A 22,698-nucleotide genomic window follows, 5' to 3' on the forward strand; every position below is an offset into this window, starting at 1 on the left:
CTGACTATAATAAGTTCATGTCATACTGTTCATGAAACCAAATATTAGCCCTGGTAACCACATAACTTAATAATATTGTGACATATTCATCTAGTTTACTGCACTCTTGAACCTTTTATAATTTCTAATGTCTCATTAATTTTCATGGAAATCCACAACAAAAAATAAGGACATAATGTAGAGACATTACTATGAGCACAATTTTATGTGCATTAATCATTGCTTAGTAGAGAATGAAGAGCAAAACAGTGGACTGTATCACCATGATAGTGCTATTTCAACATCTTACAGCTCTCTCTGTCAAATACAAGTACTGTATACACATACAAAACTATCCACACAAATAGATGGTTTATTTATGTATCTATGTATACACACTTGTAACTTAGATCCTGAATCAGCACATGATTGGCTTTGGTCCACTTGTCTTCATTTATTAACTTCTTTTCTATGATATAGCCAGTTATAGGTGATCCTCCATCGTGGCGTGGTTTTGTCCATGCAATTGTAATAGAATCTTCTGATGTTTCAACTCCACGTGGTGCACCTGGTGCTCCAGGAGGATCTACAATAATAAATAAAACAAGTATATGCCAGGAACAAACACAAAGAAATTTAAGAGGGATAATGTTTAGGAACACAAGTGGATATTTAGTCACTTCAAAAGCACTGTAATGTAATACTGAAATGCTGATTTTTTTATCTAACTTTTGATGATGTAATTATCTGAACAGAACAACTGAAAAATGGATGCAATGTTACTTGATCCCTAAGCTAGTTCTGTAATGAAATGTATACTATTTGGGATTGTTGAGACTGTAGTAGCATACAAAAAATTTTAGGTTGATATGTAGGTCAATCCTGGATCACTTGTGCTTATGACAGAGACTATTTGTTATGTGGAGTAAAATGCTTTTAACAATGAAGCATATCTACATTGAAGGATATAATCCATAAGCCACCAAATGATGCATGGCGGAGGGTACCCTGTACCACTGTAAGTTATAGTCTTTCCTAGTCCATTCGCAAATGCAGCAAGGAAAATACAATTACCAATTTGCGTCTCTATGAGTCCTGATTTCTATTATCATGCTCTCAATGACCTTATGTGAGATGCATGTGGAAGCAGTAAGGTCACTTTACACTAGACGTACGTTACAAATGATGGTTCTCTAAATTTTCTCAATAGTGGTTTGCGATGGAGTGGGGGGGGGGGGGGGGGGCAGGGGGGGGGAGGGGGGAACAAACCTGCCCAACTCTCCCTCCCCCAGGGGTTCTCATTTGAGTCCGCAGAGCATAAAATATAAAATTATAAATTAATGTTGCTGAGTGAGTCTTTTGAACAATTCATGGATAAATGAAGGTGGCATTTTAAATGAATATTGTGTTTTTCCCACTTAAGCTGTATTTGTTGAAACCTAGTCTTTGTTCAATGATCAGGTTCAGCACATCATGTGAGTATGCTGTCATTTTCGTACTTACACCAACTTGTTCTAGTTAAACACTCAAGTGTTTTTGAAAATAAACACAACACAGCCTTAGTGGAAAAAAGTCATCTTCATTTAATAAATTCATGGCTGTGTTGGCCACTATGGAGAAGATGGTCACTGATAAGGTAAGATCTGTTTCATTTATTGTCATTGTGGATAATCAGAAACTTTGAAGAATCTACATGTTGTTTCTGTTAATATTACACTACTGGCCATTAAAATTGCTACGCCACGAAGATGATGTTCTACAGACACGAAATTTAACCGACAGGAAGAAGATGCTGTGATATGCAAATGATTAGCTTTTCAGAGTATTCACACAAGGTTGGTGCCGGTGGCAACACCTACAACGTGCTGACATGAGGAAAGTTTCTAACCAATTTCTCATACAAAAACAGCAGTTGACCAATGTTGCCTGGTGAAACGTTGTTGTGATGCCTTGTGTAAGGAGGAAAAATGTGTACCGTCATGTTTCCGACTTTGATAAAGGTCACACTGTAGCCTATCGCGATTGTGGTTTATTGTATCGCGACATTGCTGACAGCATTGGTTGAGATCCAGTGATTGTTAGCAGACTATGGAATCAGTGGGTTCAGGAGGGTAATACGGAATGCCGTGTTGGATCCCAACGGCCTCGTATCACTAGCAGTCGAGATGACAGGCATCTTATCCGCATGGCTGTAACGAATCGTGCAGCCATGTCTCGATCCCTGAGTCAACAGATGGGGACGTTTGGAAGACAACAATCATCTGCATGAACAGTTCGACAACGTTTGCAGCAGCATGGACTATCAGTTCAGAGACCATGGCTGCGGTTACACTTGACGCTGCATCACAGACAGGAGCGCCTGCGATGGTGTACTCAACGATAAACCTGGGTGCGCAAATGGCAAAACATCATTTTTTTGGATGAATCCAGGTTCTGTTTACAGCATCATGATGGTCGCATCTGTGTTTGGCGACATCGCGGTGAACGCACATTGGAAGCGTGTATTCGTCATCGCCATTCTGGCGTATCACCTGACGTGATGGTATGGGGTGCCACTGGTTACATGTCTTGGTCACCTCTTGTTTACATTGACGGCACTTTGAACAGTGGACGTTACACTTCAGATGTGTTACGAGCCGTGGCTCTACCCTTCATTCGATCCCTGCGAAACCCTACATTTCAGTAGGATAATGCACGACCGCATGTTGCAGGGCCTTTCTGGATACAGGAAATGTTCGACTGCTGCCCTGGCCAGCACATTCTCCAGATCTCTCATCAATTGAAAACGTCTGGTCAATGGTGGCCAAGCAACTGGCTCGTCACAATACGCCAGTAACTACTCTTGATGTACTGTGGTATCGTGTTGAAGCTGCATGGGCAGCTGTACCTGTACACGCCATCCCAGCTCTGTTTGACTCAATGCCCAGGCATATCAAGGCTGTTATTACGGCCAGAGGTGGTTCTTCTGGGTACTGATTTCTCAGAATCTATGAACCCAAATTGCGTGAAAATGTAATCACATGTCAGTTCTAGAATAATATATTTGTCCAATGAATACCCGTTTATCATTTGCATTTCTTCTTGGTGTAGCAATTTTAATGGCCAGTAGTGTATATCATCTTGGCCCAACTGAGAAGCAGGATACTGTGAGAAGAGAGTGTTTCTGTTTCAGGTCTAGTAGAATAAACCAATATAAGAGGGTCACAAATACCTAATTTGTGGATATTAAAAGGTTTCAGCTTTCTGTTTTTCAATTAGGAGTTTTGGGTGATCTGTGGAGCTGGTACTTTTAATCTTGGCATATGCATACAGGAGGATACAATTTATGACTTCAAGAAGCAACAGAGGACATGGTGTAGAATTTTTGGTATTCAAAAACTGAATGTGCTCTAGTCGAACTGACATTTCACCTGCATAATTAAATGTTCTCTCTATTTTCTGTTAATTATATATGACTTAATCTACACTGATATTCTCCTATAGAAACCACAGAATTCTTCTTTGGTTTCTGTGTGTATGGGGTCTAAGGGTGTGGCCATGTACTTTTGTGAGCAAAACACTCAAAAGTTTTAGACCAGTCATAAAAGATAGTGATGGGTGGTAATGAACTGATTATTGATTCAACAATTTGATTTGTAAAGTAGAATATAACTTTATCCATTGACATGGCTTACTGGATACCAAACTCGCATTTATTAGGAATTTCGTGCCTTCTCAGGTATCCTACAACACTCATACGAATCAATTTGCTAAAGTTTTTAGGAAACTAAAGTTGGATACTTTGGAACATTCATTTTGTGTTCCTTCTTGAAGAGTAGGTTTTCAATATGTTTTTCAATCTTTCTTGAAAAATTATTGCTGTAATGATTACTTCAATGTATCATGTACCACTTAATAAAAAACATGACAACAATTCCATATATTTATACAACTACTATCAATTTTCACAAAATTTTTAGCTTTCATACATTTGATAATTATTTTAGTTTCATAACAGGAGTTTTGTTTACTATGGTCAGCTTACTGAAGAAGATCCATAGATTCAACTCTTGCAGCCAATATTCTCTACTGCTTGCAAACAACTGACTACTGAAGGCACTTACAAGTGATTCTCAGTTACACTCCAAAAGCATACTGTATTAATTCTATGTCAGTCCCATTCTCTACTCTTTTCACTGTCTTCATTTCTACAGCCTCCCATATTATTTTTGTTTTGCAGGTTGAACTGTCATTTATAATTTTAATACACAAGCTTTTAAGGATTTTAAGGATATTTCTATGAACATGACAGTACAGTCTGTACCATACTGTTACATATATTTCTTGAGAAAACTGTTTTTCCATTGTATGACTCTCTCTCTTTTATCTACAATACATTACATGATATTTTAGTATCTAGGATTTAAACTGATCTTTAGTCAGAAAATTATTATTCTTTTTTGGCATTTTTTGGAGAACTGTTTCACACAATGACACAAAGTGATTGATACACATGTTAAATTTCTAATGAACATTTAATTTTCAATATACTGAATAAAAATGAAATGTTGTAAATAATGAATAGAAAGAAGATTAGGGTTTAATGTCCTATACATTAGGAGATCATTAGAGATGGAGCACAAGCCCGGGAAAGGAAATGGGAAGTCTGTTTCTAAGGCACCATCTCAGCATTCAGCTTACACAATTTAAGGGAACCATGAAAAACTTATATGTGGACGGACAGATGGGAATTTGACATGTACTCCTACTGAATGTGAATCGGATGTCTTGATCAATGCTTCATGTTAAGGGCCAGCTCGAGACTTTTTCTCCACACAAGCAACATATTATTTGGTGGCCTTCCCTTATGTCATTCTTCGCTACTAATTGATGATGCACTCTGTATACAAATTTTACACCTTTTGTGCCACTTTCTGCTTGGTACCCCAAGTGGCTGCTTGTGTCTTAAAATGGTACTGTTCATATCACTCAGCAAATAATTATTGGAGGATGCTATGCATTAATTATTGATTACCCTGGAGGACCTGTACAAGTGTATTGCATAAGTAGATGTAATTATGTCCTTTGTTGAAAGCAGTTGGCTAGTTCAGAAAAATAATTTATGACTTGTCTTAAGAGTTAAGCTGGCACTCTTACCATTGTGTGTGAAGTTGTTAATAAGACTTTTATTATTACTGTCACTCTTATCAGGAAACTGACCACTAAAATTAGGTTACACAATTCTTTTATGTGTTCAGATTCAACACTACTGCTGTTCTCTGTGAGAAAGCTGATAATGAAGGCTCCCAAGATGATTACCTCATTGATCCAAGGATGTAATCATGTTGAACACAAATCCAGTTGTTTAAGTAAATAATTCATTTTTCCTGAAGGATTTCCATATAATCTCATTACTATAGTTTAAAAATCATTTACAATGATTCTTGTTCCACAGATTTTACCATATCAGACTTTTGGTACTTTATTTTCCTTTCCTTCTACAGTTTTGGTACATGGTATGACAGATAATGTGCCAGGAAAGATAAATAATATTAACAGGAAGAAGAACAGAAAATGAACCTTAACTATAGTGTAGTGATGTATACAAATTCTTCCACAGCCAAAAACGTTTTCCTTTGGCAAAAGAAAGCCATCTGATGTATGCAAAGTCTTTCATAGCAGAGAAAGTGCCAGTTTCATTGTCTCAAGTGTGTCAACCATGTTACTGACAATCCCAAGAACAGAAACACTATCTGATATACATAACAAATGCCATGTTAACATACCAAATGGATGTCGTGCTCTGACTGGGTCTTTCGTTACAGCAGGATCCGAAACACCATATTGGTTTTCAGCCATTACACGGAATTCATACTCATGTCCAATAACCAAGTTTCGTAATCTACAGAATGGTGTAGTCACATAACTGCTCACCTGTAGTAAACAGAAATAAAAAATAAATGAATATTAAAAAATATAGTTATTCACCAAAAAATACTTCATTTATTTTTGATAAAGGACTTGTTATAGTGATTTTAAATTATTTAACCAGTAACATATGATAGTTTTACAAAATAGCAGATTCTATGAATCTTTAGAATAATATAGCTGATAGCTTAACTTTTCACCATTAGTTATATTGAAGTTAAAATCAAGTAGATTAAGTGTTACATACTTTTGACCATGTTGGTGACCTTGGTTCTTTCTTCTCTACAATATAATTGGTAATGTCACCACCACCATTATCCTTTGGTGGGTTCCAGTATAAAGTAAGTGCATCTCCTGCGAATTCATCAGCACGGAGATTTTCTGGAGGACCAGGTCGATCTAGCACACGGACATTGACTGTAGCTGTATCATATCCAGATGGGTTCCGTAGCTGAAGCCTATACTGGCCAGTATCTGATCTCTTAGAATTCTTGACAACAATGCTTGCAAAGTCATCAGCCAGCTATAAAAATGAGTGACTTATGAAACATTGCACAGAGTACCAAGATGTTATTTGTAAGATGTATTCTTATTTATTTTTAAGCCACAATTAAACTTACATTAACACAAATTTCCATTAATTGACACTTATATAACACAATAATTTATTATGCAGTTAAAAAATGAAAAAAGAGAGATTTTACTAACCTGGTGGAATACTCTAGTATCAGCCTCATCCAGTAAATTATCATTTGCAAACCAAGATGCAGTTGGCTTAGGGAAGGCAACATATGGCACATGGATGGAGAAATCTTCACCAGCACGCACCGTAATATCACGTAATGCTCCCAAATCCATACATGGTTTATTAGGCTGCTCCTCAATAAGTACATTCTGACTAGGTCTGCTAGGTTCTGATGGCCCTACATCATTGACAGCAATTACACGGAACTGATACTCATCCCCTTCTTTAAGATTTGGTACCTGTTAAAGTATTTGAAAATCTTAATGTTATGTACACTATAAGCACATAAACAGGAAGATATAGAAATCAAAGTTCAAATCACGTTCAGGATAATGAAAGTACTATAATTACAAAGGCATGATAGTGAGAGGTAACATGAAAGAATAAGAAAGAAGACGTAAATGAGAAACATTGGCTATGGGATGCAAAAGTTCAGAGTTCTGAATGGGGCATTCTTTTCTTTTTAAATTCCCATGAATTACCATTTGTACGATGGTTTATGATCATCCAATTGTCAACAAAGAACACAATAACTTAACTTTTTGGAACGGTTTTTCCACACTGATAAAAATACATTTGAATGTCAAGTGCCCAAATTTTCTGCTAAATTGTAATGGAGGTTCTGCCATGTTCATGTACAACTGACTGTAAACAGAGTTTATGAAATGTCACAGCGACTAAAATGTGACATGTAGGCCAAAATAAAGATGATTTCATCATAACAGTTAACACAATTTAGTAATTTCATTATATTCATCTCCACACTTCTCTTTAGCTTTCTTCAGTGAGTGTTAAAATTAATGAAATCATGAATGATCATTATCAAATGTCCCTGTTGTGATACCATCACTAAATATAACACATTGTTATCACATATCTAAAATGTAATTTGTGGTTTTGTTGAACTCTCATATCAAACAGAGGCTAAAATTTAAGAGGGATTCTGCCTTGTGCAAGGCACTCTTTTGTAGTTTTGTTTTCACCCAGACTTGTTTCACCACTTTTTGTGCTATCTTCAGTGGTTTTATTTGTTTATTTTCTTTCTGCAAAATAGTTGTATATGCTGGTAGCTTTACATCTACTACACAGTCTACAGATTTTTCAATCTTACCTTAAAGACTGTAACAGGAATAGGTGCTCCACTAGCATCTGACCAATCCTTATCTCCTTTTGCCTTCTTCTGTACAATGTAGCCCTTAATCTTAGCGCCTCCATCACTACGTGGCGGTCTCCAGGATAGAGTTACACTATCTTTAGTTACACGATCTGGTTTGGGAGGTTCAGGGGCATCTGGTTTCACTGTAAAATAATAACAATAAGTTACACACACACACACACACACACACACACACACACACACACACACACACACACAGAGAGAGAGAGAGAGAGAGAGAGAGAGAGAGAGAGAGAGAGAGAGAGAGAGAGAGAGAGAAAGAGAGATAAGATGTCACACTACAAATATCAGAGCAAAGACGTGTGTCTGGAAAATTGATTTGTGAAAAGTATAGTACTTTTGTATGCCTTAATGTTTCACCTGTGAGTCCTATGGTTCAAAGTGGCTTCAAAAACTGCTTGTAATGTCTAATATGGTGATATAATTATCTTAGAACTTCCTCTAAAGCAATAGCAAAAATATTTTTATGTCACATTAGAGAGCAAACACATATGCTTAGGAATTTTAAAATGAAAAATTATTAATTGACACTAAATCAGCGAAACAAGTGGAAGTTTATTTTTACAGTTGGTAAGCTTCAAAGACACAGAAATATGAGACTAATTATTGTTATTCATTATTTTATCATAAATTCAACTAATACTTACAGATTTCTTTTCAACTTATTTATAATTATTTAACTGGATTAAAATTCATCCCTTTCTCTACAGTTTATGTGTAAACTTGAATTTTTGTGCATTTCTACTACCATTATATGAAAATATATTCTTTTAAAATCAGCATTTGCTGGTGTGATTTCCAATTAATTGGAAACATTTCAAAATCGCTGCATATTTATTAAAGAGAAATATAAACAGGTGACATAAATGTCCAAAACTATTACAATGATATGGTCAGTTTAAAAGAAATTTAATGAAATTAAATGACATTTTGAATTAAAGGAATGATGTGAGAAAATGTTTATTACTTACATCTTTGTGCTTGAGCTGTAAGTGGTTCTGTTGGCTTGCTTGGTTTGCCAGGACCAGCTTCATTCAGTGCTACAACTCTGAATTCATATCTATTTCCTTCTCGAAGATCCTGAACAGTGTAACTGGTGTTTGGTGTTGGATAATTGTTTACTTTTATCCATTCACCACCACGTTCACGTTTCTCAACATAGTAACCTGCAGCAATAAAAGAATATAAGAGCATTAGTAACAAGTTGAGAACTACAGACCAATAGCCCTGTTGTCATGCTTTTTCAAAGTGATAGAAACAATAATGAAAAATAGGCTTATGAGCTATCTAAGTAAATTTAACCTCCTCTGCAATGACAAGCATGATTTCAGGCCTGGTAGAGGTACAGAATCTGCAATAGCACAATTTACAAAAACAGTTTTACATGCACTAGATGAGAACAGCTATGTAACTGGTCTCTTCCTAGACTTGTCTAAGGCATTTGATAGAGTTGACCACAAGAAGCTGTTGCATAAATTAGAGGCACTAGGAGTAAGGAGAGTGGTTCTCAAATGGTTTCGTTCATATCTAGAAAACAGGGTACAGTCAGCAGAGATCACACATGTCTCCAGTGGATCAAAATACATTGAGAAACATGTATCTGATCCACAATATATCAATACTGGGGTTCCTCAAGGAAGTGTACTGGGCCCAGTATTGTTTCTGGCATATATAAATGATTTCCCACAACACATCAGCCATGGAGAGAAGATATTGTTTGCTGATGACAGAAACATAGTAATCACCAGTAAGACACCAACACAAATGCTGGAAAATTCTACTGAAGTGCTGAAGGATGTTCACAAATGGTCTCAGGAAAACAAAGTAACTCTCAACATAAAGAAAACAAATAAAATATGCTTTAGAATGAACAGAAAACAGAGTCCCTTAAATTTAAAACTAGATAACTTCTCCACAGATGATGTACCTACAACAAAATTCTTAGGGTTGCACATTGACAGCCAAATGAAGTGGAGGGAACATGCTATGAAACTCTCAAAAAAGATATCCACAACATGTTATGCACTTAGAGTCCTTGCATCTGCATGCAGTAATGAATGTTTGAGAACTATATACTTTAGTTATGTTCATTCAGTAACCATTTATGGTATTATTTTATGGGGAAACAGCGCTCAGAATTTACAAACAGTATTTAAAATGCAAAGGAGAGCAGTAAGAATTATAACGAAAAGCAGTAAGTGGGCCCACTGCAGAGAACTTTTCAAAATGTTATAAATTCTAACTGTTCCTTGTGAATTTATATTCCAAACCATAGCATACATCAAGAAAAACATACAAAATTTAGCAAAAATAGCAGTTTTCATAATTATAGTAGAAGAACAAGTCACTGTCTTCACCTAGACAGGCAGAATAAACATAAGACTCAAAATAGCTTCTTGTATAAACATGTAAAACTGTATAATAAACTGCCACAGAAAATAAAAGAAACAGATAAGATGTACCGCTTTGGGAAAAATCTTAAATTGTTTTTGCAGGAACATTGCTTTTACACTATAAGTGAATTCCTTAGTACAAAATGATTGCAAATAACTCTTGTTTCACAATATTTAACTATATGTAACATTTTGATAAGGATTGTAAATAACTTATTTGTCACAATGTTTAACTACATGTAACAGCAAACTGTATGAATATACGAATGTACACAAACTGACAACATCCATACATTTTAAAATGTCCACGGATGGCTAAATAAATAAACTAACTTATACATACTCAAAGTCAGCACTGTCGCTGTGTCATTGACTCTGAAAGAATGCTCAAGAAACCGCTAGCCATGAAAAAGAGTAACTGTAGTTGATTGGAGAGTCTAAGCTGGAAGGGAGTATGTGTGGAAAATATGTTATATGACTTTCAGATGTCGATATATTACATTTTTCTGCAACTAATCCATGAAATAAGCTAATAGCTAGTGGTGTGTAATCAGAAGGCAAGTGGTGCTGTGACACACAGTGACAAGGACCATTATACCATGTGACACTGCAGCCAACAGCAACATTCTGTTCTGTCAATCTGTAGTGAGCACTCCAGAGTGGATGTAGAACATTTAGCATTGATTTTCATAATAGTTTTTTGTTGGGAGGTTACTTAGCCCTTACAATGTTTATTATGGGTGGCATAAAGCAAGCATGACAAGTATTATGTTAAGAAGCAACAGATCTAGTTTTCAGAGCAGATAAATTCTAGTATGTAGAGTCACATGCAGAAACAGTGGTTCAGTAAACCATTCACCCCAGCATTGCCAGTTATCAGGGTAGATAATGGCAGGAGCATCAGGCCAGCATTGCCAATTATCAGGGTAGGTAATGGCAGGAGCATCAGGCATGGGCTGGAGGGAGTGAGAGCACACTGGCAATGCTGAAAAATATTTTCCTTCTCTCTGAACAGAACGATTCATACTGCCACCTTGTCACAGGCACACCACTATAAGTGATGTCTAAAATGTACTTCAATATAATCTTTGCCTATTTTTATGTTTCTCTTCCCTCTTCAGTTGTAAAGGACCATAAATCATTAGCATAGTTTGGTGGTTGACTTGTAACTCTTCTTATAAGTTTGTTTCTTTGATCAGTTTAAAGAACTATTTTCTTTTCATGCTGTACAGAAGATTACCTTGGAGTCAACTTTCCTGTTTGTTGTCCCATTTCTCTACTGTTTTGAGTACAGGAGAACAGTGTTATCATAATGGATATATTACAAAAATAAAGTCATTTAAATTTGCATAAACTCAATCTAAGTTTCCATACTTCAGCACCATATTTTATAAACTTAAGTTTAGATATTTATCCTGTCTTTCCTCTTGTCATATACTCTGCTCATAACCATCAATCTTTGATGTTGCTGTCAATTATGACTACAATTATGCTGCAGTGATAATATTCTCAACAAGTGTGTTGCAATAATGTGACAGAATGTTGATTCTTACTTTGTTGGTATTGCTGTTTCACTGCACTCCATCACTCTGGTGGGTTGGTATATTTTTAATATTAAATTATAAATACTCAATAACTGCATAAGATGCACTGAGGTGACAAAAGAAATGGGATACCTCCTAATATTCTGTTGGATCTCCTTTTTCCTGGCATTGTGCAGCAACTTGATGTGGCATGGACTCAACAAGCCATTGGAAGTCCTCTGCAGAACTATTGAACCATGCTGCCTCTGTAGCCATCCATAGTTGTGAAAGTGTTGTCAGGTTTTGTGCACAAACTGACCTCTCAATTATGTCCAATAAATGTTCAGCAGGATTCATGTTGGGCGATATGAGTGGGCAAATCCTTCACTCAAATTGTCCAGTATGTTCTTCAAACTAATTGCGAGCAATTGTGGCCCAGCAACAATTCCATTGTTGTTTGGGAATATGAAGTACATGAATAGCTGCAAATGGTCTCCCAGTAGCCAAACATAACCATTTCCAGTCAATGATCAATACAGTTGAACCAGAGAACACAGTCCATTCCCTGTACGCACAGCCCACACCATTATTGAAACATCACCAGCTTGCACAGTGCCCTGTTGACAACTTGGATCCATGTCTTCGAGGGGTCTGCCCACACACAAATCCTACCATCAGCCCTTACCAACTGAAATCAGGACTTATCTGACCAGGTCATGGTTCTTCAGTCACCTAGGGTCCAACTGATATGGTCACAAGCTCAGAAGAGGCACTACAGGCGATGTCGTGCTGTTAGCAAAATGAAATTTGGCATTCTGGGCACACTTTTGAAAAAATAGGTAGTGTAAAAGATATTATAGCTCCTAACCAAACTGTTCATTCTAAAGACAATAACAATTCTGACCTTGAAATTTGCTACCTGAATATTCAATGAGTAAAAGACAAAGAATTTATTGTAAATAATTTTGGACTAGAGAACAAATTTGATATTTTTTGTCTGAGTGAACGCTGGGCCACAGAGAGTGAACTTACAGCTATCAAATTTGATAACAATAAAATAGCAAATGGTTACTGTAGAAAAGTGCATAAAAGGGGTGATATGGCATTCTATACGAACCAGTCACTCAGCCACTCCATTAATAGGTTGGATATAGACTACTTGTGAGATGAACAGAATTTTGAAGCCACTGGTATAGTTAGTGACAATTTTAAGTTAGTGATAACAGCCTTATACAGATCACCTAAGGGTAACATTAGTGTATTTTTAGAAAAAACTGGACATGCTTTTAGATGCATTTAGAAAGACAAAATGGTTACATTATGACATTGTAATAGGTGGAGATTTGAATGCAGATTTTGATGTAACAACAGCCAAACATGGTGTCACTGAGCTCAAAAATCGTCTAAGACAGTACAATCTGCACTTTATCAATAATAGACCCACAAGAGATGAAGCACACCTTGACAATATGTTTGTCAGTTTCACTACTACAGAAGAATCATGTGATGTGACAGTATTCTCATTCTCAGATCATGATTCTGTATCATTCAATTATATAAGTAGGTTCTGTGCTGATAAGAGTAACATTGATACGTCTGTCTCAAAAATGGTAATCACCAGATCGGTCACAAATGATAAAATTGACAGGTTTTGTAAGTCCCTTACTAACAGAGGCTAGTTTGGCCAAAGGTCTGGTGTCACAAATTATAGTCTATGTAAAGATCTGTCAGCAAAACTAATATTTGAAAGGTTTTTCAAAGCATTTTTGTCACAATTTAATGACTGCATTCCAATAAAGAAATGCAAAATAATCAACAAAGGCTGCAAAGGCAAGGGTATAAACAAACAAAACCCATGGTATACTGCACAGCTAACAAATCTGAAAAACCAAGTTATGTTGTTGTACAGTATATATAAAAATCTGAAGACCGGCCATGCCAGATCAGCCTATGTTCAATGTACAAATAAATACAAAAAAGCCATTGTGGAAGCTAAACATAGAGAAAATATACATTTCTACAACACTAGAAGAAGCAAATGCATTTATACTCCTTACCACAGACTGTCAAAGTCACTTAACAGCTATGAATTGATGGGGCACAAATTATTTGATAAGTTTCCAGAATATGTACAAGAACTACCTGAACAAGCATTCAATCAAAAACTGTATGAATGGCTAGTTGCTCACCCATTCTACGACATAAATGAGTATTTCAAATGTAATATAATTTTGTGGTATTAATGACATGCCTCTTGTTTTCTTTGAATTAACAGTTATATTGTGTTATATGCCTGATGTTGTCTATTGCTGTAATGGCAGAATGACAATAAAATTTCTATTATTATTATCATTACTGTGGACCTTGGAATATTGAATTCCCTAATGATTTCCAAAATGGAATGTACCATGTATCTTGTTCCAACTACCATTCCGGGTTCAAAGTCTGTTAATTAACGTTGTTTGGAAATAATCATATCAGAAACCATTTCACATGAATGACCTGAATACAAATAACAGCTCTGCCAATGCATTGCTCTTTAATACCTTGTGTACATGATACTACTGTCATCTGTAAATGTGCACATTGCTATCTCATGACTTTTGTCACCTCAGTGTATTTTGCATTGGCTGTACCCACAAAAATAGTAAAATGTTTGCTTTCTCATGCAATAATCACAATGACAAAGAAACAACAGTAAAGTAAATTAAAACTTCCAAAATGTCCCTAAATTTAGAACCATGTTAAAGTATTCAAGTACTTTTAGGTCTGTAAGTAAATAAATATAAAAAGAGCTAGTTACCTGTTACTGGTTTTCCTCCTGTATTCTGAGGTGGTGTCCAGCTGAGATTGCAACTGTTGGGGCTGTAGGATGTGATTTCTGGCTGACCAGGTGCATCTGGTGGATCAAATGGGCTCTTGGCAACCACTGGCTTGCCATCCAATGGTTCAGAAAGGCCATAAATATTTTCTGCACGTACACGGAATACATATCGTTTGCCTTCAGTCAGAGACTTTACTGTAAATGCTGGTTTTGGACAGAACCCTGGAACCTGCCGCCAGCTGTCAGTACCAAACTCAGCTACTTCAACTACATAGCCTGAAACATTAAATATTAATATGCAATAACCAGTACCATTATAGTTTTTGTCATTGACAATAAGCATAAACTTAGCAGTGGAGAATGATGGAAATGAATACATGGAATCAAATAATGGGTTAATGTCAAAAACAAGCAAATGCAGGTAACTGCTGTAGTAGAGCAAAACTAGACACCAAGACATGGAGGGAAGAAATATGCAGTAGTACACAAGTAAAATAAGGTATCTCATGATGCAAGGAAAAGATAGAAATATTTCTCAAATACATACACAATAAGAAGAATACGGTTTATAACATGGCAAGTAGTATAGAAACAAATGCCTTGAAACTGTCAAAAGATTAAATATGCATACAAGAAATTATATTCAATGAATAACCTGCATGAGACTCTACAGGTACAGGTACCTAATTCAGTTTCATTTATTCTCATTTTCAAGTTATAGTAACACATTTATCTATAAATGACAGCACATTTTTTACTATGTTGCAGCTTTCTAAGCTCCACAGTACTGCTTTGTACAACATTTTCATAAAACTTTTAAACTGTTACAAGACAACTAAACATGTACATGCTATGTCACTATGTGGGGTGTGAAAAATGGTTCTAAAAGTTTTGAAGTGTTAATTACAAAATGAATAACTCACATCTGATAGATACATCTTTTGTGGTTGAAAGGTATCTTCAAGTTTCTTCAAACAAAAGTGAACAAAAACTGTCAAAGTATTTACTACAGATAGTCTGCAAGTGTGTTTCACTTTTAGTATATTAACAAAACAGTGAACAAAATATTCCAGTTATTTACTACAATATTTAATGGAATGTTAGTTCAGCAGTACAGTTCCTACATTTTAAAAGTCAAACAGGTTTTTCAAGTGCCCTGACTCTTTTCCTAGGGGCATAATGATCCATATGTAATATGTTACTTTTTATCTTGCCTGCATATGTGCACTTGACACAAGAAACTAGCATATTTTCCATCTTAAAGCCTAATGAAATGTAAATGTGAGTCCAATGGTATTTAATGTATTTATGCAGTACTGGAATCACTGTTATCAAAATTACAGAACATTCTATCCATAAGCTTTCCTACAACTCCCAAAGTGATGTTGAGCTGTCCCCCAAATCTACAACATATTAAGCTATGTCCTTATACCACACCTACTCCCAACCACTAGCCACATGGGCCATACCCCGACTATTGTGCATGACCTTTCCTGCACAACCACCCAGCACATACTATTCCATTTCTATCATAGGCACATGTGATCCTACACGAATCAGGGCTACCTGTAAGAGTACCATTTCATATACCAGCTCTGCTATAACTTTTGCACATCCATTTACATACACATGGCCACCAATCACCCGTCCACCAAAATTAATGGCTACTATCAAACTGGCCAAGATCACAACTGATCACCCAGTGGGGTATCTGAATGGCAGATTGCCATCAGATCCTGATCCTCCTCCCCCCCCCCCCCAACCCCCCCCCCCAACCACCTCCACTCTCCCCCTTCTCGAACACTACCTGTCAAACACTACCTGCTTCTGTGAAATATATAGTTAAGAACTTTCCTTACAGCACATACTTTGGTTCCACATTCTAATAACCTCAGTCTCTGCTAGACTCTCTGCCACACCCACCTCCATCTCTGTCCATATGTCCCCACTTCACTCATTCTGCACAAACATCCTCCTCTCCAAAGTCTCCCTCTGCCTCTGTGCTACCTCCCTCTCCTAATCCACTCCTCCATACCACTGCATGCCACTCCAACTGCCTATGTAGGAGTGAGTTCATCAGTGCCATATTTCTATACAATGCACTTGCTGCCTCTCCTTCCCACCAGTCATCCACCCTACTCTCCAGCCTTTTCACCCATTCCAAATCCATTCCAGTTTTTGAACATATTTAGAAGACTTTTGGTTGATGTATTGGTTGGGTTTAATACTATCAATTTATTTATTTATTTATTTATTTATTTTACTGCTGGTATCCTTTAAATAATTAGTTTCTTGTATGCTGTTGCATTTTTAAAATAAGTTTGTTTTTTGTGTCCAAATTCTTAATCTTGCACATTTATACATTTGCTTCTCTGTATTATATGAACATTTTATTAAACTAAACATTCTGTTTCACAGTTATTAGTTTAAATAATCAACTGAAGTCTTAAATTATAACAATCAGCATAATTTATGCTACTGCCTATGCTCAAGTGCCTTCTTTAAACAGTTAATCATATTTTAGAGGCTGTATTGCTATTCATTATGTCCATATCCTTTGTTTATGAAAGTGTGAAAATTCATTTTTAAAGCTTTCATGTAATATGTAATTATTCTTGTCATAATTTTACTGCCATCACCAGGATGTGAGAATTTTCTTGTGGCTTTTTCTTTTTCATCAACATTACTATTGGTGGGAATCAACCACTTAAATTACATTTGTGTATACTGGTTTTTGCTAACACATTGCTTTCTTGTCGAAGTGATAAATAATAACATACTAATAATAAAAAAAACAACTGACAAATGATTACTTTATATTGGGGACTACCACAGAACAGGAACTGTATGAAAATGATTTACCTGTAATATCACCTCCACCATCATCTGCAGGTGGATTCCAGGCAAGAGAAACACTGTCCTGGGATACAGACGTATACTGAAGAGGTCCTTTAGGACAACCTGGTTTATCAACCACGATTACCTCTATATCAGCTGAGTCCTTTCCAAAATCATTCTTTGCTGTGACAGTATATTTTCCAGAATCATTACGAGTTGAAGAATCAATACGTAAATGAGTATTGTCACTTGCTGTTTCAGCCTGGAAAGTAAATACATATAAACACAAATCACTATGTGTTTTCACTTAAACCAGTTATGCCAGTCACTAATAGTTACTACCTGATAATAAGAGTGTGATACATTTTATTTTCATTTCTGTTGCTTCAATATGTTAATCATGAAAGAAAACTCAAAACAGGATTATTCTTGACAGAAAAAGTGTTCTTGAGAATTACAAGCTGGAAGGCTGTCAACCAACTTACATATACAATCATGGCCAACAAACAAAAATCTTTGAATCTTTCTGAACAGAACATTGGGCTAGCTAGAGTATTGCGCTCATGATTTGTTTAACAACTGCGTAAGAGTATGTACACCTATTCTGCCAACTTTGTAAGCTTTTGTCCATTACTCTCAGCTTCATTCGAAATAAATTACACATGTTTTATACTCACTGTTATTCTATTAGATTCTGGAAGTTTTATAGAATTTTTGGTCCATTCTACTGTTGGTAGTGGAGCACCAGACAGTGGGATCTGTATGTTTATCGGTTCACCTGCGCGAACCTTTAGCTTCCTACCAATCAGGCCATCTAGATAAAGTTTTGGCTTTTCTGGAAATAAAACAACATCATTATCTGTAGCAGAATACAACAAAAACATGTAATACAATTATCAAAAGAAAGACCATATTCCTGACCTGCACATGCATAAAAAATTAGTTGCCATCTGAAATAAATGGTTACAGTATTTTGGTAATGTATCGAAATACAATTTTATTATTCACAGTATGGGGGGATAATGGAGTGAGTGACTGTAAACACAAATCACTTTGCCTAAATTGTCATGGATTGCTATGTCATGAAAGGTATGACATTTAATCTTGTATCATGTAACATGTAAAATCAAATGTTTTTAGTGGCCATACATGGAAGACAATTCTATATTTTGGAAGAATCTATTGGGAAAGAAAGTCACATTACAATCGACAGACATCTATAGCAGTTACACAGCAGCTTATGTAGAACATGTATATCTTGAATCTATTAAGGTTAAAATATTAAGTCATTATACACAGACTGTGCTTCTCTAAACATCATTCAGATGTTGCACATACTTTCATGCTTCCCAAAATCCATCCCCAAAAGTGTGACTCACAATGTATCTAAATGGATAACAGTATCACCTCACACAGTTAGATGACTATATTATGGATTTATCTTCCAAAGTAGCCACTATGACTAAAAACAGCACAGAAAAAATATGACTTAGCATAACTGTGTTTCCATTTGTCTTTATGATATTGTACAGAGTGGTGCACAAAAGATCAGGCCCACGTAAAGACTGCTAGCCAATTACGCATGAATTTTTGCCTGTCATAAGCAGTTACAATAACAAATAAACATGTAATAATTACATAATAAAGAAATACTGAAAATACAAAACATAGTCACAACAGCTTTCAAACAACAGATGACAATGAAAATGCAACAATGAGCAGTCTAATACTTGGGGCCAGTTTTTCATGCACCATCCTGTAAAATGTGGATCCGTTAAGCCAAAAATAGAAACAGATAGCATCTTTTAAAACCAAAATTATACTCTTACAGATAACATAGAATTATGTAATGAAAGCATTATCAGCAAACAGGAGAATTAGCTCTTAACCCATTGTGCCTGGTGATATTGTAGTATGTAGCGGAGTGGAAACTGTATGGCATAGTTCTTTCAGAACTTTTCTGTTATGAGGTAAAGATTAGTGCCTCTTTCCTTTATTCTGGTTATCCTTTTTAATATACTACATACTACATAATTAATAAGTTTTTACCTCTCATTGACTTAGCATTCAGAACTTGTGATGTATCACTGGGCTTCCCTGGACCAGCTGCATTTACAGCTGATACACGATACTCATACTGGTGCCCTTCTTGTACACTGTCATCATAATACTCAGTTTGCTACAAGCAAAAAAATCACAAGGCAACTGTAACACTTTAGCAAAACTAATGAAATTTCATAATTAGTTGTATAATCCATAATGAGATGTGAAAATGTAAAATTATGTATGGCTATTTTATGTCATAATTCTCACATTTCTAACCACAGCAATTGCACTCATAATGCATCTCCAGTAACTTAAAGTATTAAAAAATATACATCTGTATTTACCCAATGTTATTAAATACTTATCTATTTAATGTATAAGTTTATTAATACTACGTTTTTTTTAAGAAGGTGATGAATTACAGCTTTTAAATATTCTTGAAAAATCGTAGTTTGGCACAACTGATGATGTCATTTTATTAAAACTACAAGGTGTAATAAATGACATTAATTACAGGACATACGCTCTCTTATGTTCTAGAACAACATTATAAATGAGTTGCATTGAAATTATAGAATTCAGGAAAGTACTCATGTATACATTAAGTAATATGTTAACAGGTGAAGCACAAGGCCAGACCAAAGTGGCATATAGCAATCATGTCAAAACACGATTTTTCAAAAATATAAAGTGTACAAATACAATCAGTTAAAAAGTGTATTAGCACACATTTTCATAACATTTATACCATCACTAATATTTTTTTAAACAAGTGAGGTAACTCTTTATGATTGATTAACAAAATGTAGTATTATTACAATCAGCATTTACACCAAATTCTGTGAATTAAAATGCATGGATCAAAATTTATGACTGGTAAACATTACACAAATGTTACTTGTGAGTTAAGATGTGTAATTACTGAACATACCCTAACAGGTTCCCTGTTAACTTTTATCCACCTTCCTGTCTTACGGTCTCGCCGCTCTACATCATAACCAATAATTGGTGAACCACCGTTGCTAATTGGAGGTGTCCATTTGATTTTGATATGATCTTTGTCACTGTCTACACCCTCTGGTTTACCTGGTCGTCCAGGAACATCTGCAAAATATCACATAACAGAGTTAATAAACAAGGAATTATGAATAAACTGGAGTTGAATAAAAGCATATTTTATGAAAAAAGTGACTCAATATGAAAAGCTGTGATCATATGTTAACATCTTACCAAATTGGTTCTTTGCAACTACAGGCTTTGTAGTGTTCAGGGGCTCAGAGCGGCCTTGAAGATTCTCAGCTGAAACTCTGAATTCATACTTTGTCCCTTCAAGAAGGCGTGGAACTGTGGCATGATTATATTTGGGATTCACATAATTTACAGCTGGAACCCATCCACCACCATGTGTAAGGTCTCTCTTTTCAATGACATAGCCCCTAAAATATTAAAATGTTTCTGGTAAATTAAGCTACATGGACCAGTCATAATATGAGACAAATAGTTTGTTTTGTCAATCCATCCAGTACATGAGAATAAAAATGGCTATATCAAGTACAAAACGTATCTCTTGTTTTCAACATCATACAGAAATTAAGCATCAGTACTAAAATACATACGTTATTTCACTGCCTCCATTATCTTTTGGTGGTTTCCAAGAAAGAGTAACACTGGAACTTGTAATTTCTTCATATTCTAATGGTGCTTCTGGAGGAGATGGGCGATCTGTCAACATAATATATTATTAACTACATACATAATTCCTATACATTTATTGGAGATATGCTAGAGATGGAAAGAAGTGCATTCAGGAAAACAATCACAACTGTATTCAGAATTTATGGAAATGTCATGAGCCTTTTTTAACTATCATGCATTCATATACGAACTGATTGATAAACTATTTACAAATATAAGTCACAGATTAACAAAGACAGTAACAAAGAGTTTGTGAACAGGATGCACATTTCTTTCCTATCTTTTAATAGCACCATAACATTATAATTGAATGAAAACTATTTTTTTGGCAGATTAGCATTGAATCAAGATGATAAAAAACTTGTTAAATGTTGGAGACATTGATTTATTACTCAACTCAGTCATTATCAGCATGTACAAACAAAACTTTATTCAAATGGGAGCACTTCAGAACCATTTATTTATTCACTATGTAAATAAAACTCCTGAGAGGCAGAAACTATTGTAGTTAACAAAATGTAAAGCAGTTAATTACGGAAATCATACCGAATTTATATCTGAATTTATAGTACAAGTTTTACAATGCAGTAATTACCGATTTCTACTTAGTTCATACATTGAAAAAAAAAAAAAATTGAAAAAACTGAATATATTTGTAAATTTTAAATAAAGATGATTGAAAGAGAAGATAAAGATTAATTATAATACTTTATCCTTATTTAGCTTGAGCTTGAGCCAATAAACCTCTTATGCACAGTAACAGAGTTGGATCATTATGTTATGGCTGCTATTATTACAAGTATTACATGATTTACGTACTGTATTACATACAATAATGGACTTGCAAATAATAATAATAATGCTAGAAAATGAGGTTTCTTACTTTTTCCAAGAAATTATGACTAAAGACCTAAACAAATACCAAATGTCAGACTTCTCACACTTCAGGAAGTAATTTGAATTCCTGTTTATATACTTGTTTGCTCAAATACACTAACATTCCAACAAATGTTCCAATAATACAAGAAACTATAATTTAGTATTTAAGCTCAAAATGGAATGAAATGATACATTCAAAGTGGAAATAATGAATGTAGTTGTGGCAACATGTACTCACCTAACACTATTACTTGGAATGATCCTTCATCAAGTCCAGAGTTGTTTCGCAACTGCAGGTGGTATAATCCACTGTCTGATCGCTTTGTACTGACAGTGTGTACAATTGTGTGGTAGCCAATTGATGTGATAGTTGTTCTTTCATCTGTCTTCAATGGTTTCCCATCAACAGTCCATGTTACTTCAGGCTGAGGTTCACCAATAAAGTCTATATCAACATGGAATATCTGTCCTGCCTTAATGCGTATGTCATTTAGTGGAGTTTTAATCTTTGGTGCCACTGAAATAAATTTAAATACATTATAAAATGTTATTGCTTAGTAGTAAACTATTTGCTAATTGCATGTGACTAAATTATGTTTACTCAAAAACAAAAAATGTAAAATTAATTACTGAGAAAATGAAACTTTAGTACATTATGTCTAAACATATTACACTATAGCACAGAAGCACTA

General features: G+C 35.3%; 1 protein-coding gene across 33 annotated transcripts in view; it reads right to left on the minus strand.

Moving 5' to 3' along the window:
* LOC126183349 (twitchin) overlaps positions 1-22,698 on the minus strand; it is a 521,808-nt gene that overhangs the window by 80,064 nt on the left and 419,046 nt on the right. For all 33 annotated transcript variants that reach the window (XM_049925263.1, XM_049925234.1, XM_049925262.1 and 30 more), the window contains 14 exons: positions 22,245-22,523; positions 21,049-21,154; positions 20,663-20,868; positions 20,364-20,536; positions 19,436-19,565; positions 18,064-18,221; positions 17,411-17,648; positions 14,528-14,824; positions 8,780-8,974; positions 7,743-7,930; positions 6,595-6,870; positions 6,134-6,409; positions 5,745-5,892; positions 379-565 (listed from right to left, as the gene is read on the minus strand). In XM_049925263.1, the coding sequence (XP_049781220.1) occupies positions 379-565; positions 5,745-5,892; positions 6,134-6,409; positions 6,595-6,870; positions 7,743-7,930; positions 8,780-8,974; positions 14,528-14,824; positions 17,411-17,648; positions 18,064-18,221; positions 19,436-19,565; positions 20,364-20,536; positions 20,663-20,868; positions 21,049-21,154; positions 22,245-22,523 (2,857 nt within the window). The remainder of the gene's footprint in view (positions 1-378; positions 566-5,744; positions 5,893-6,133; positions 6,410-6,594; positions 6,871-7,742; positions 7,931-8,779; positions 8,975-14,527; positions 14,825-17,410; positions 17,649-18,063; positions 18,222-19,435; positions 19,566-20,363; positions 20,537-20,662; positions 20,869-21,048; positions 21,155-22,244; positions 22,524-22,698) is intronic.

The sequence above is a fragment of the Schistocerca cancellata genome, chromosome 4 (genome assembly GCF_023864275.1).
Source record: "Schistocerca cancellata isolate TAMUIC-IGC-003103 chromosome 4, iqSchCanc2.1, whole genome shotgun sequence".
NCBI lineage: Eukaryota > Metazoa > Arthropoda > Insecta > Orthoptera > Acrididae > Schistocerca > Schistocerca cancellata.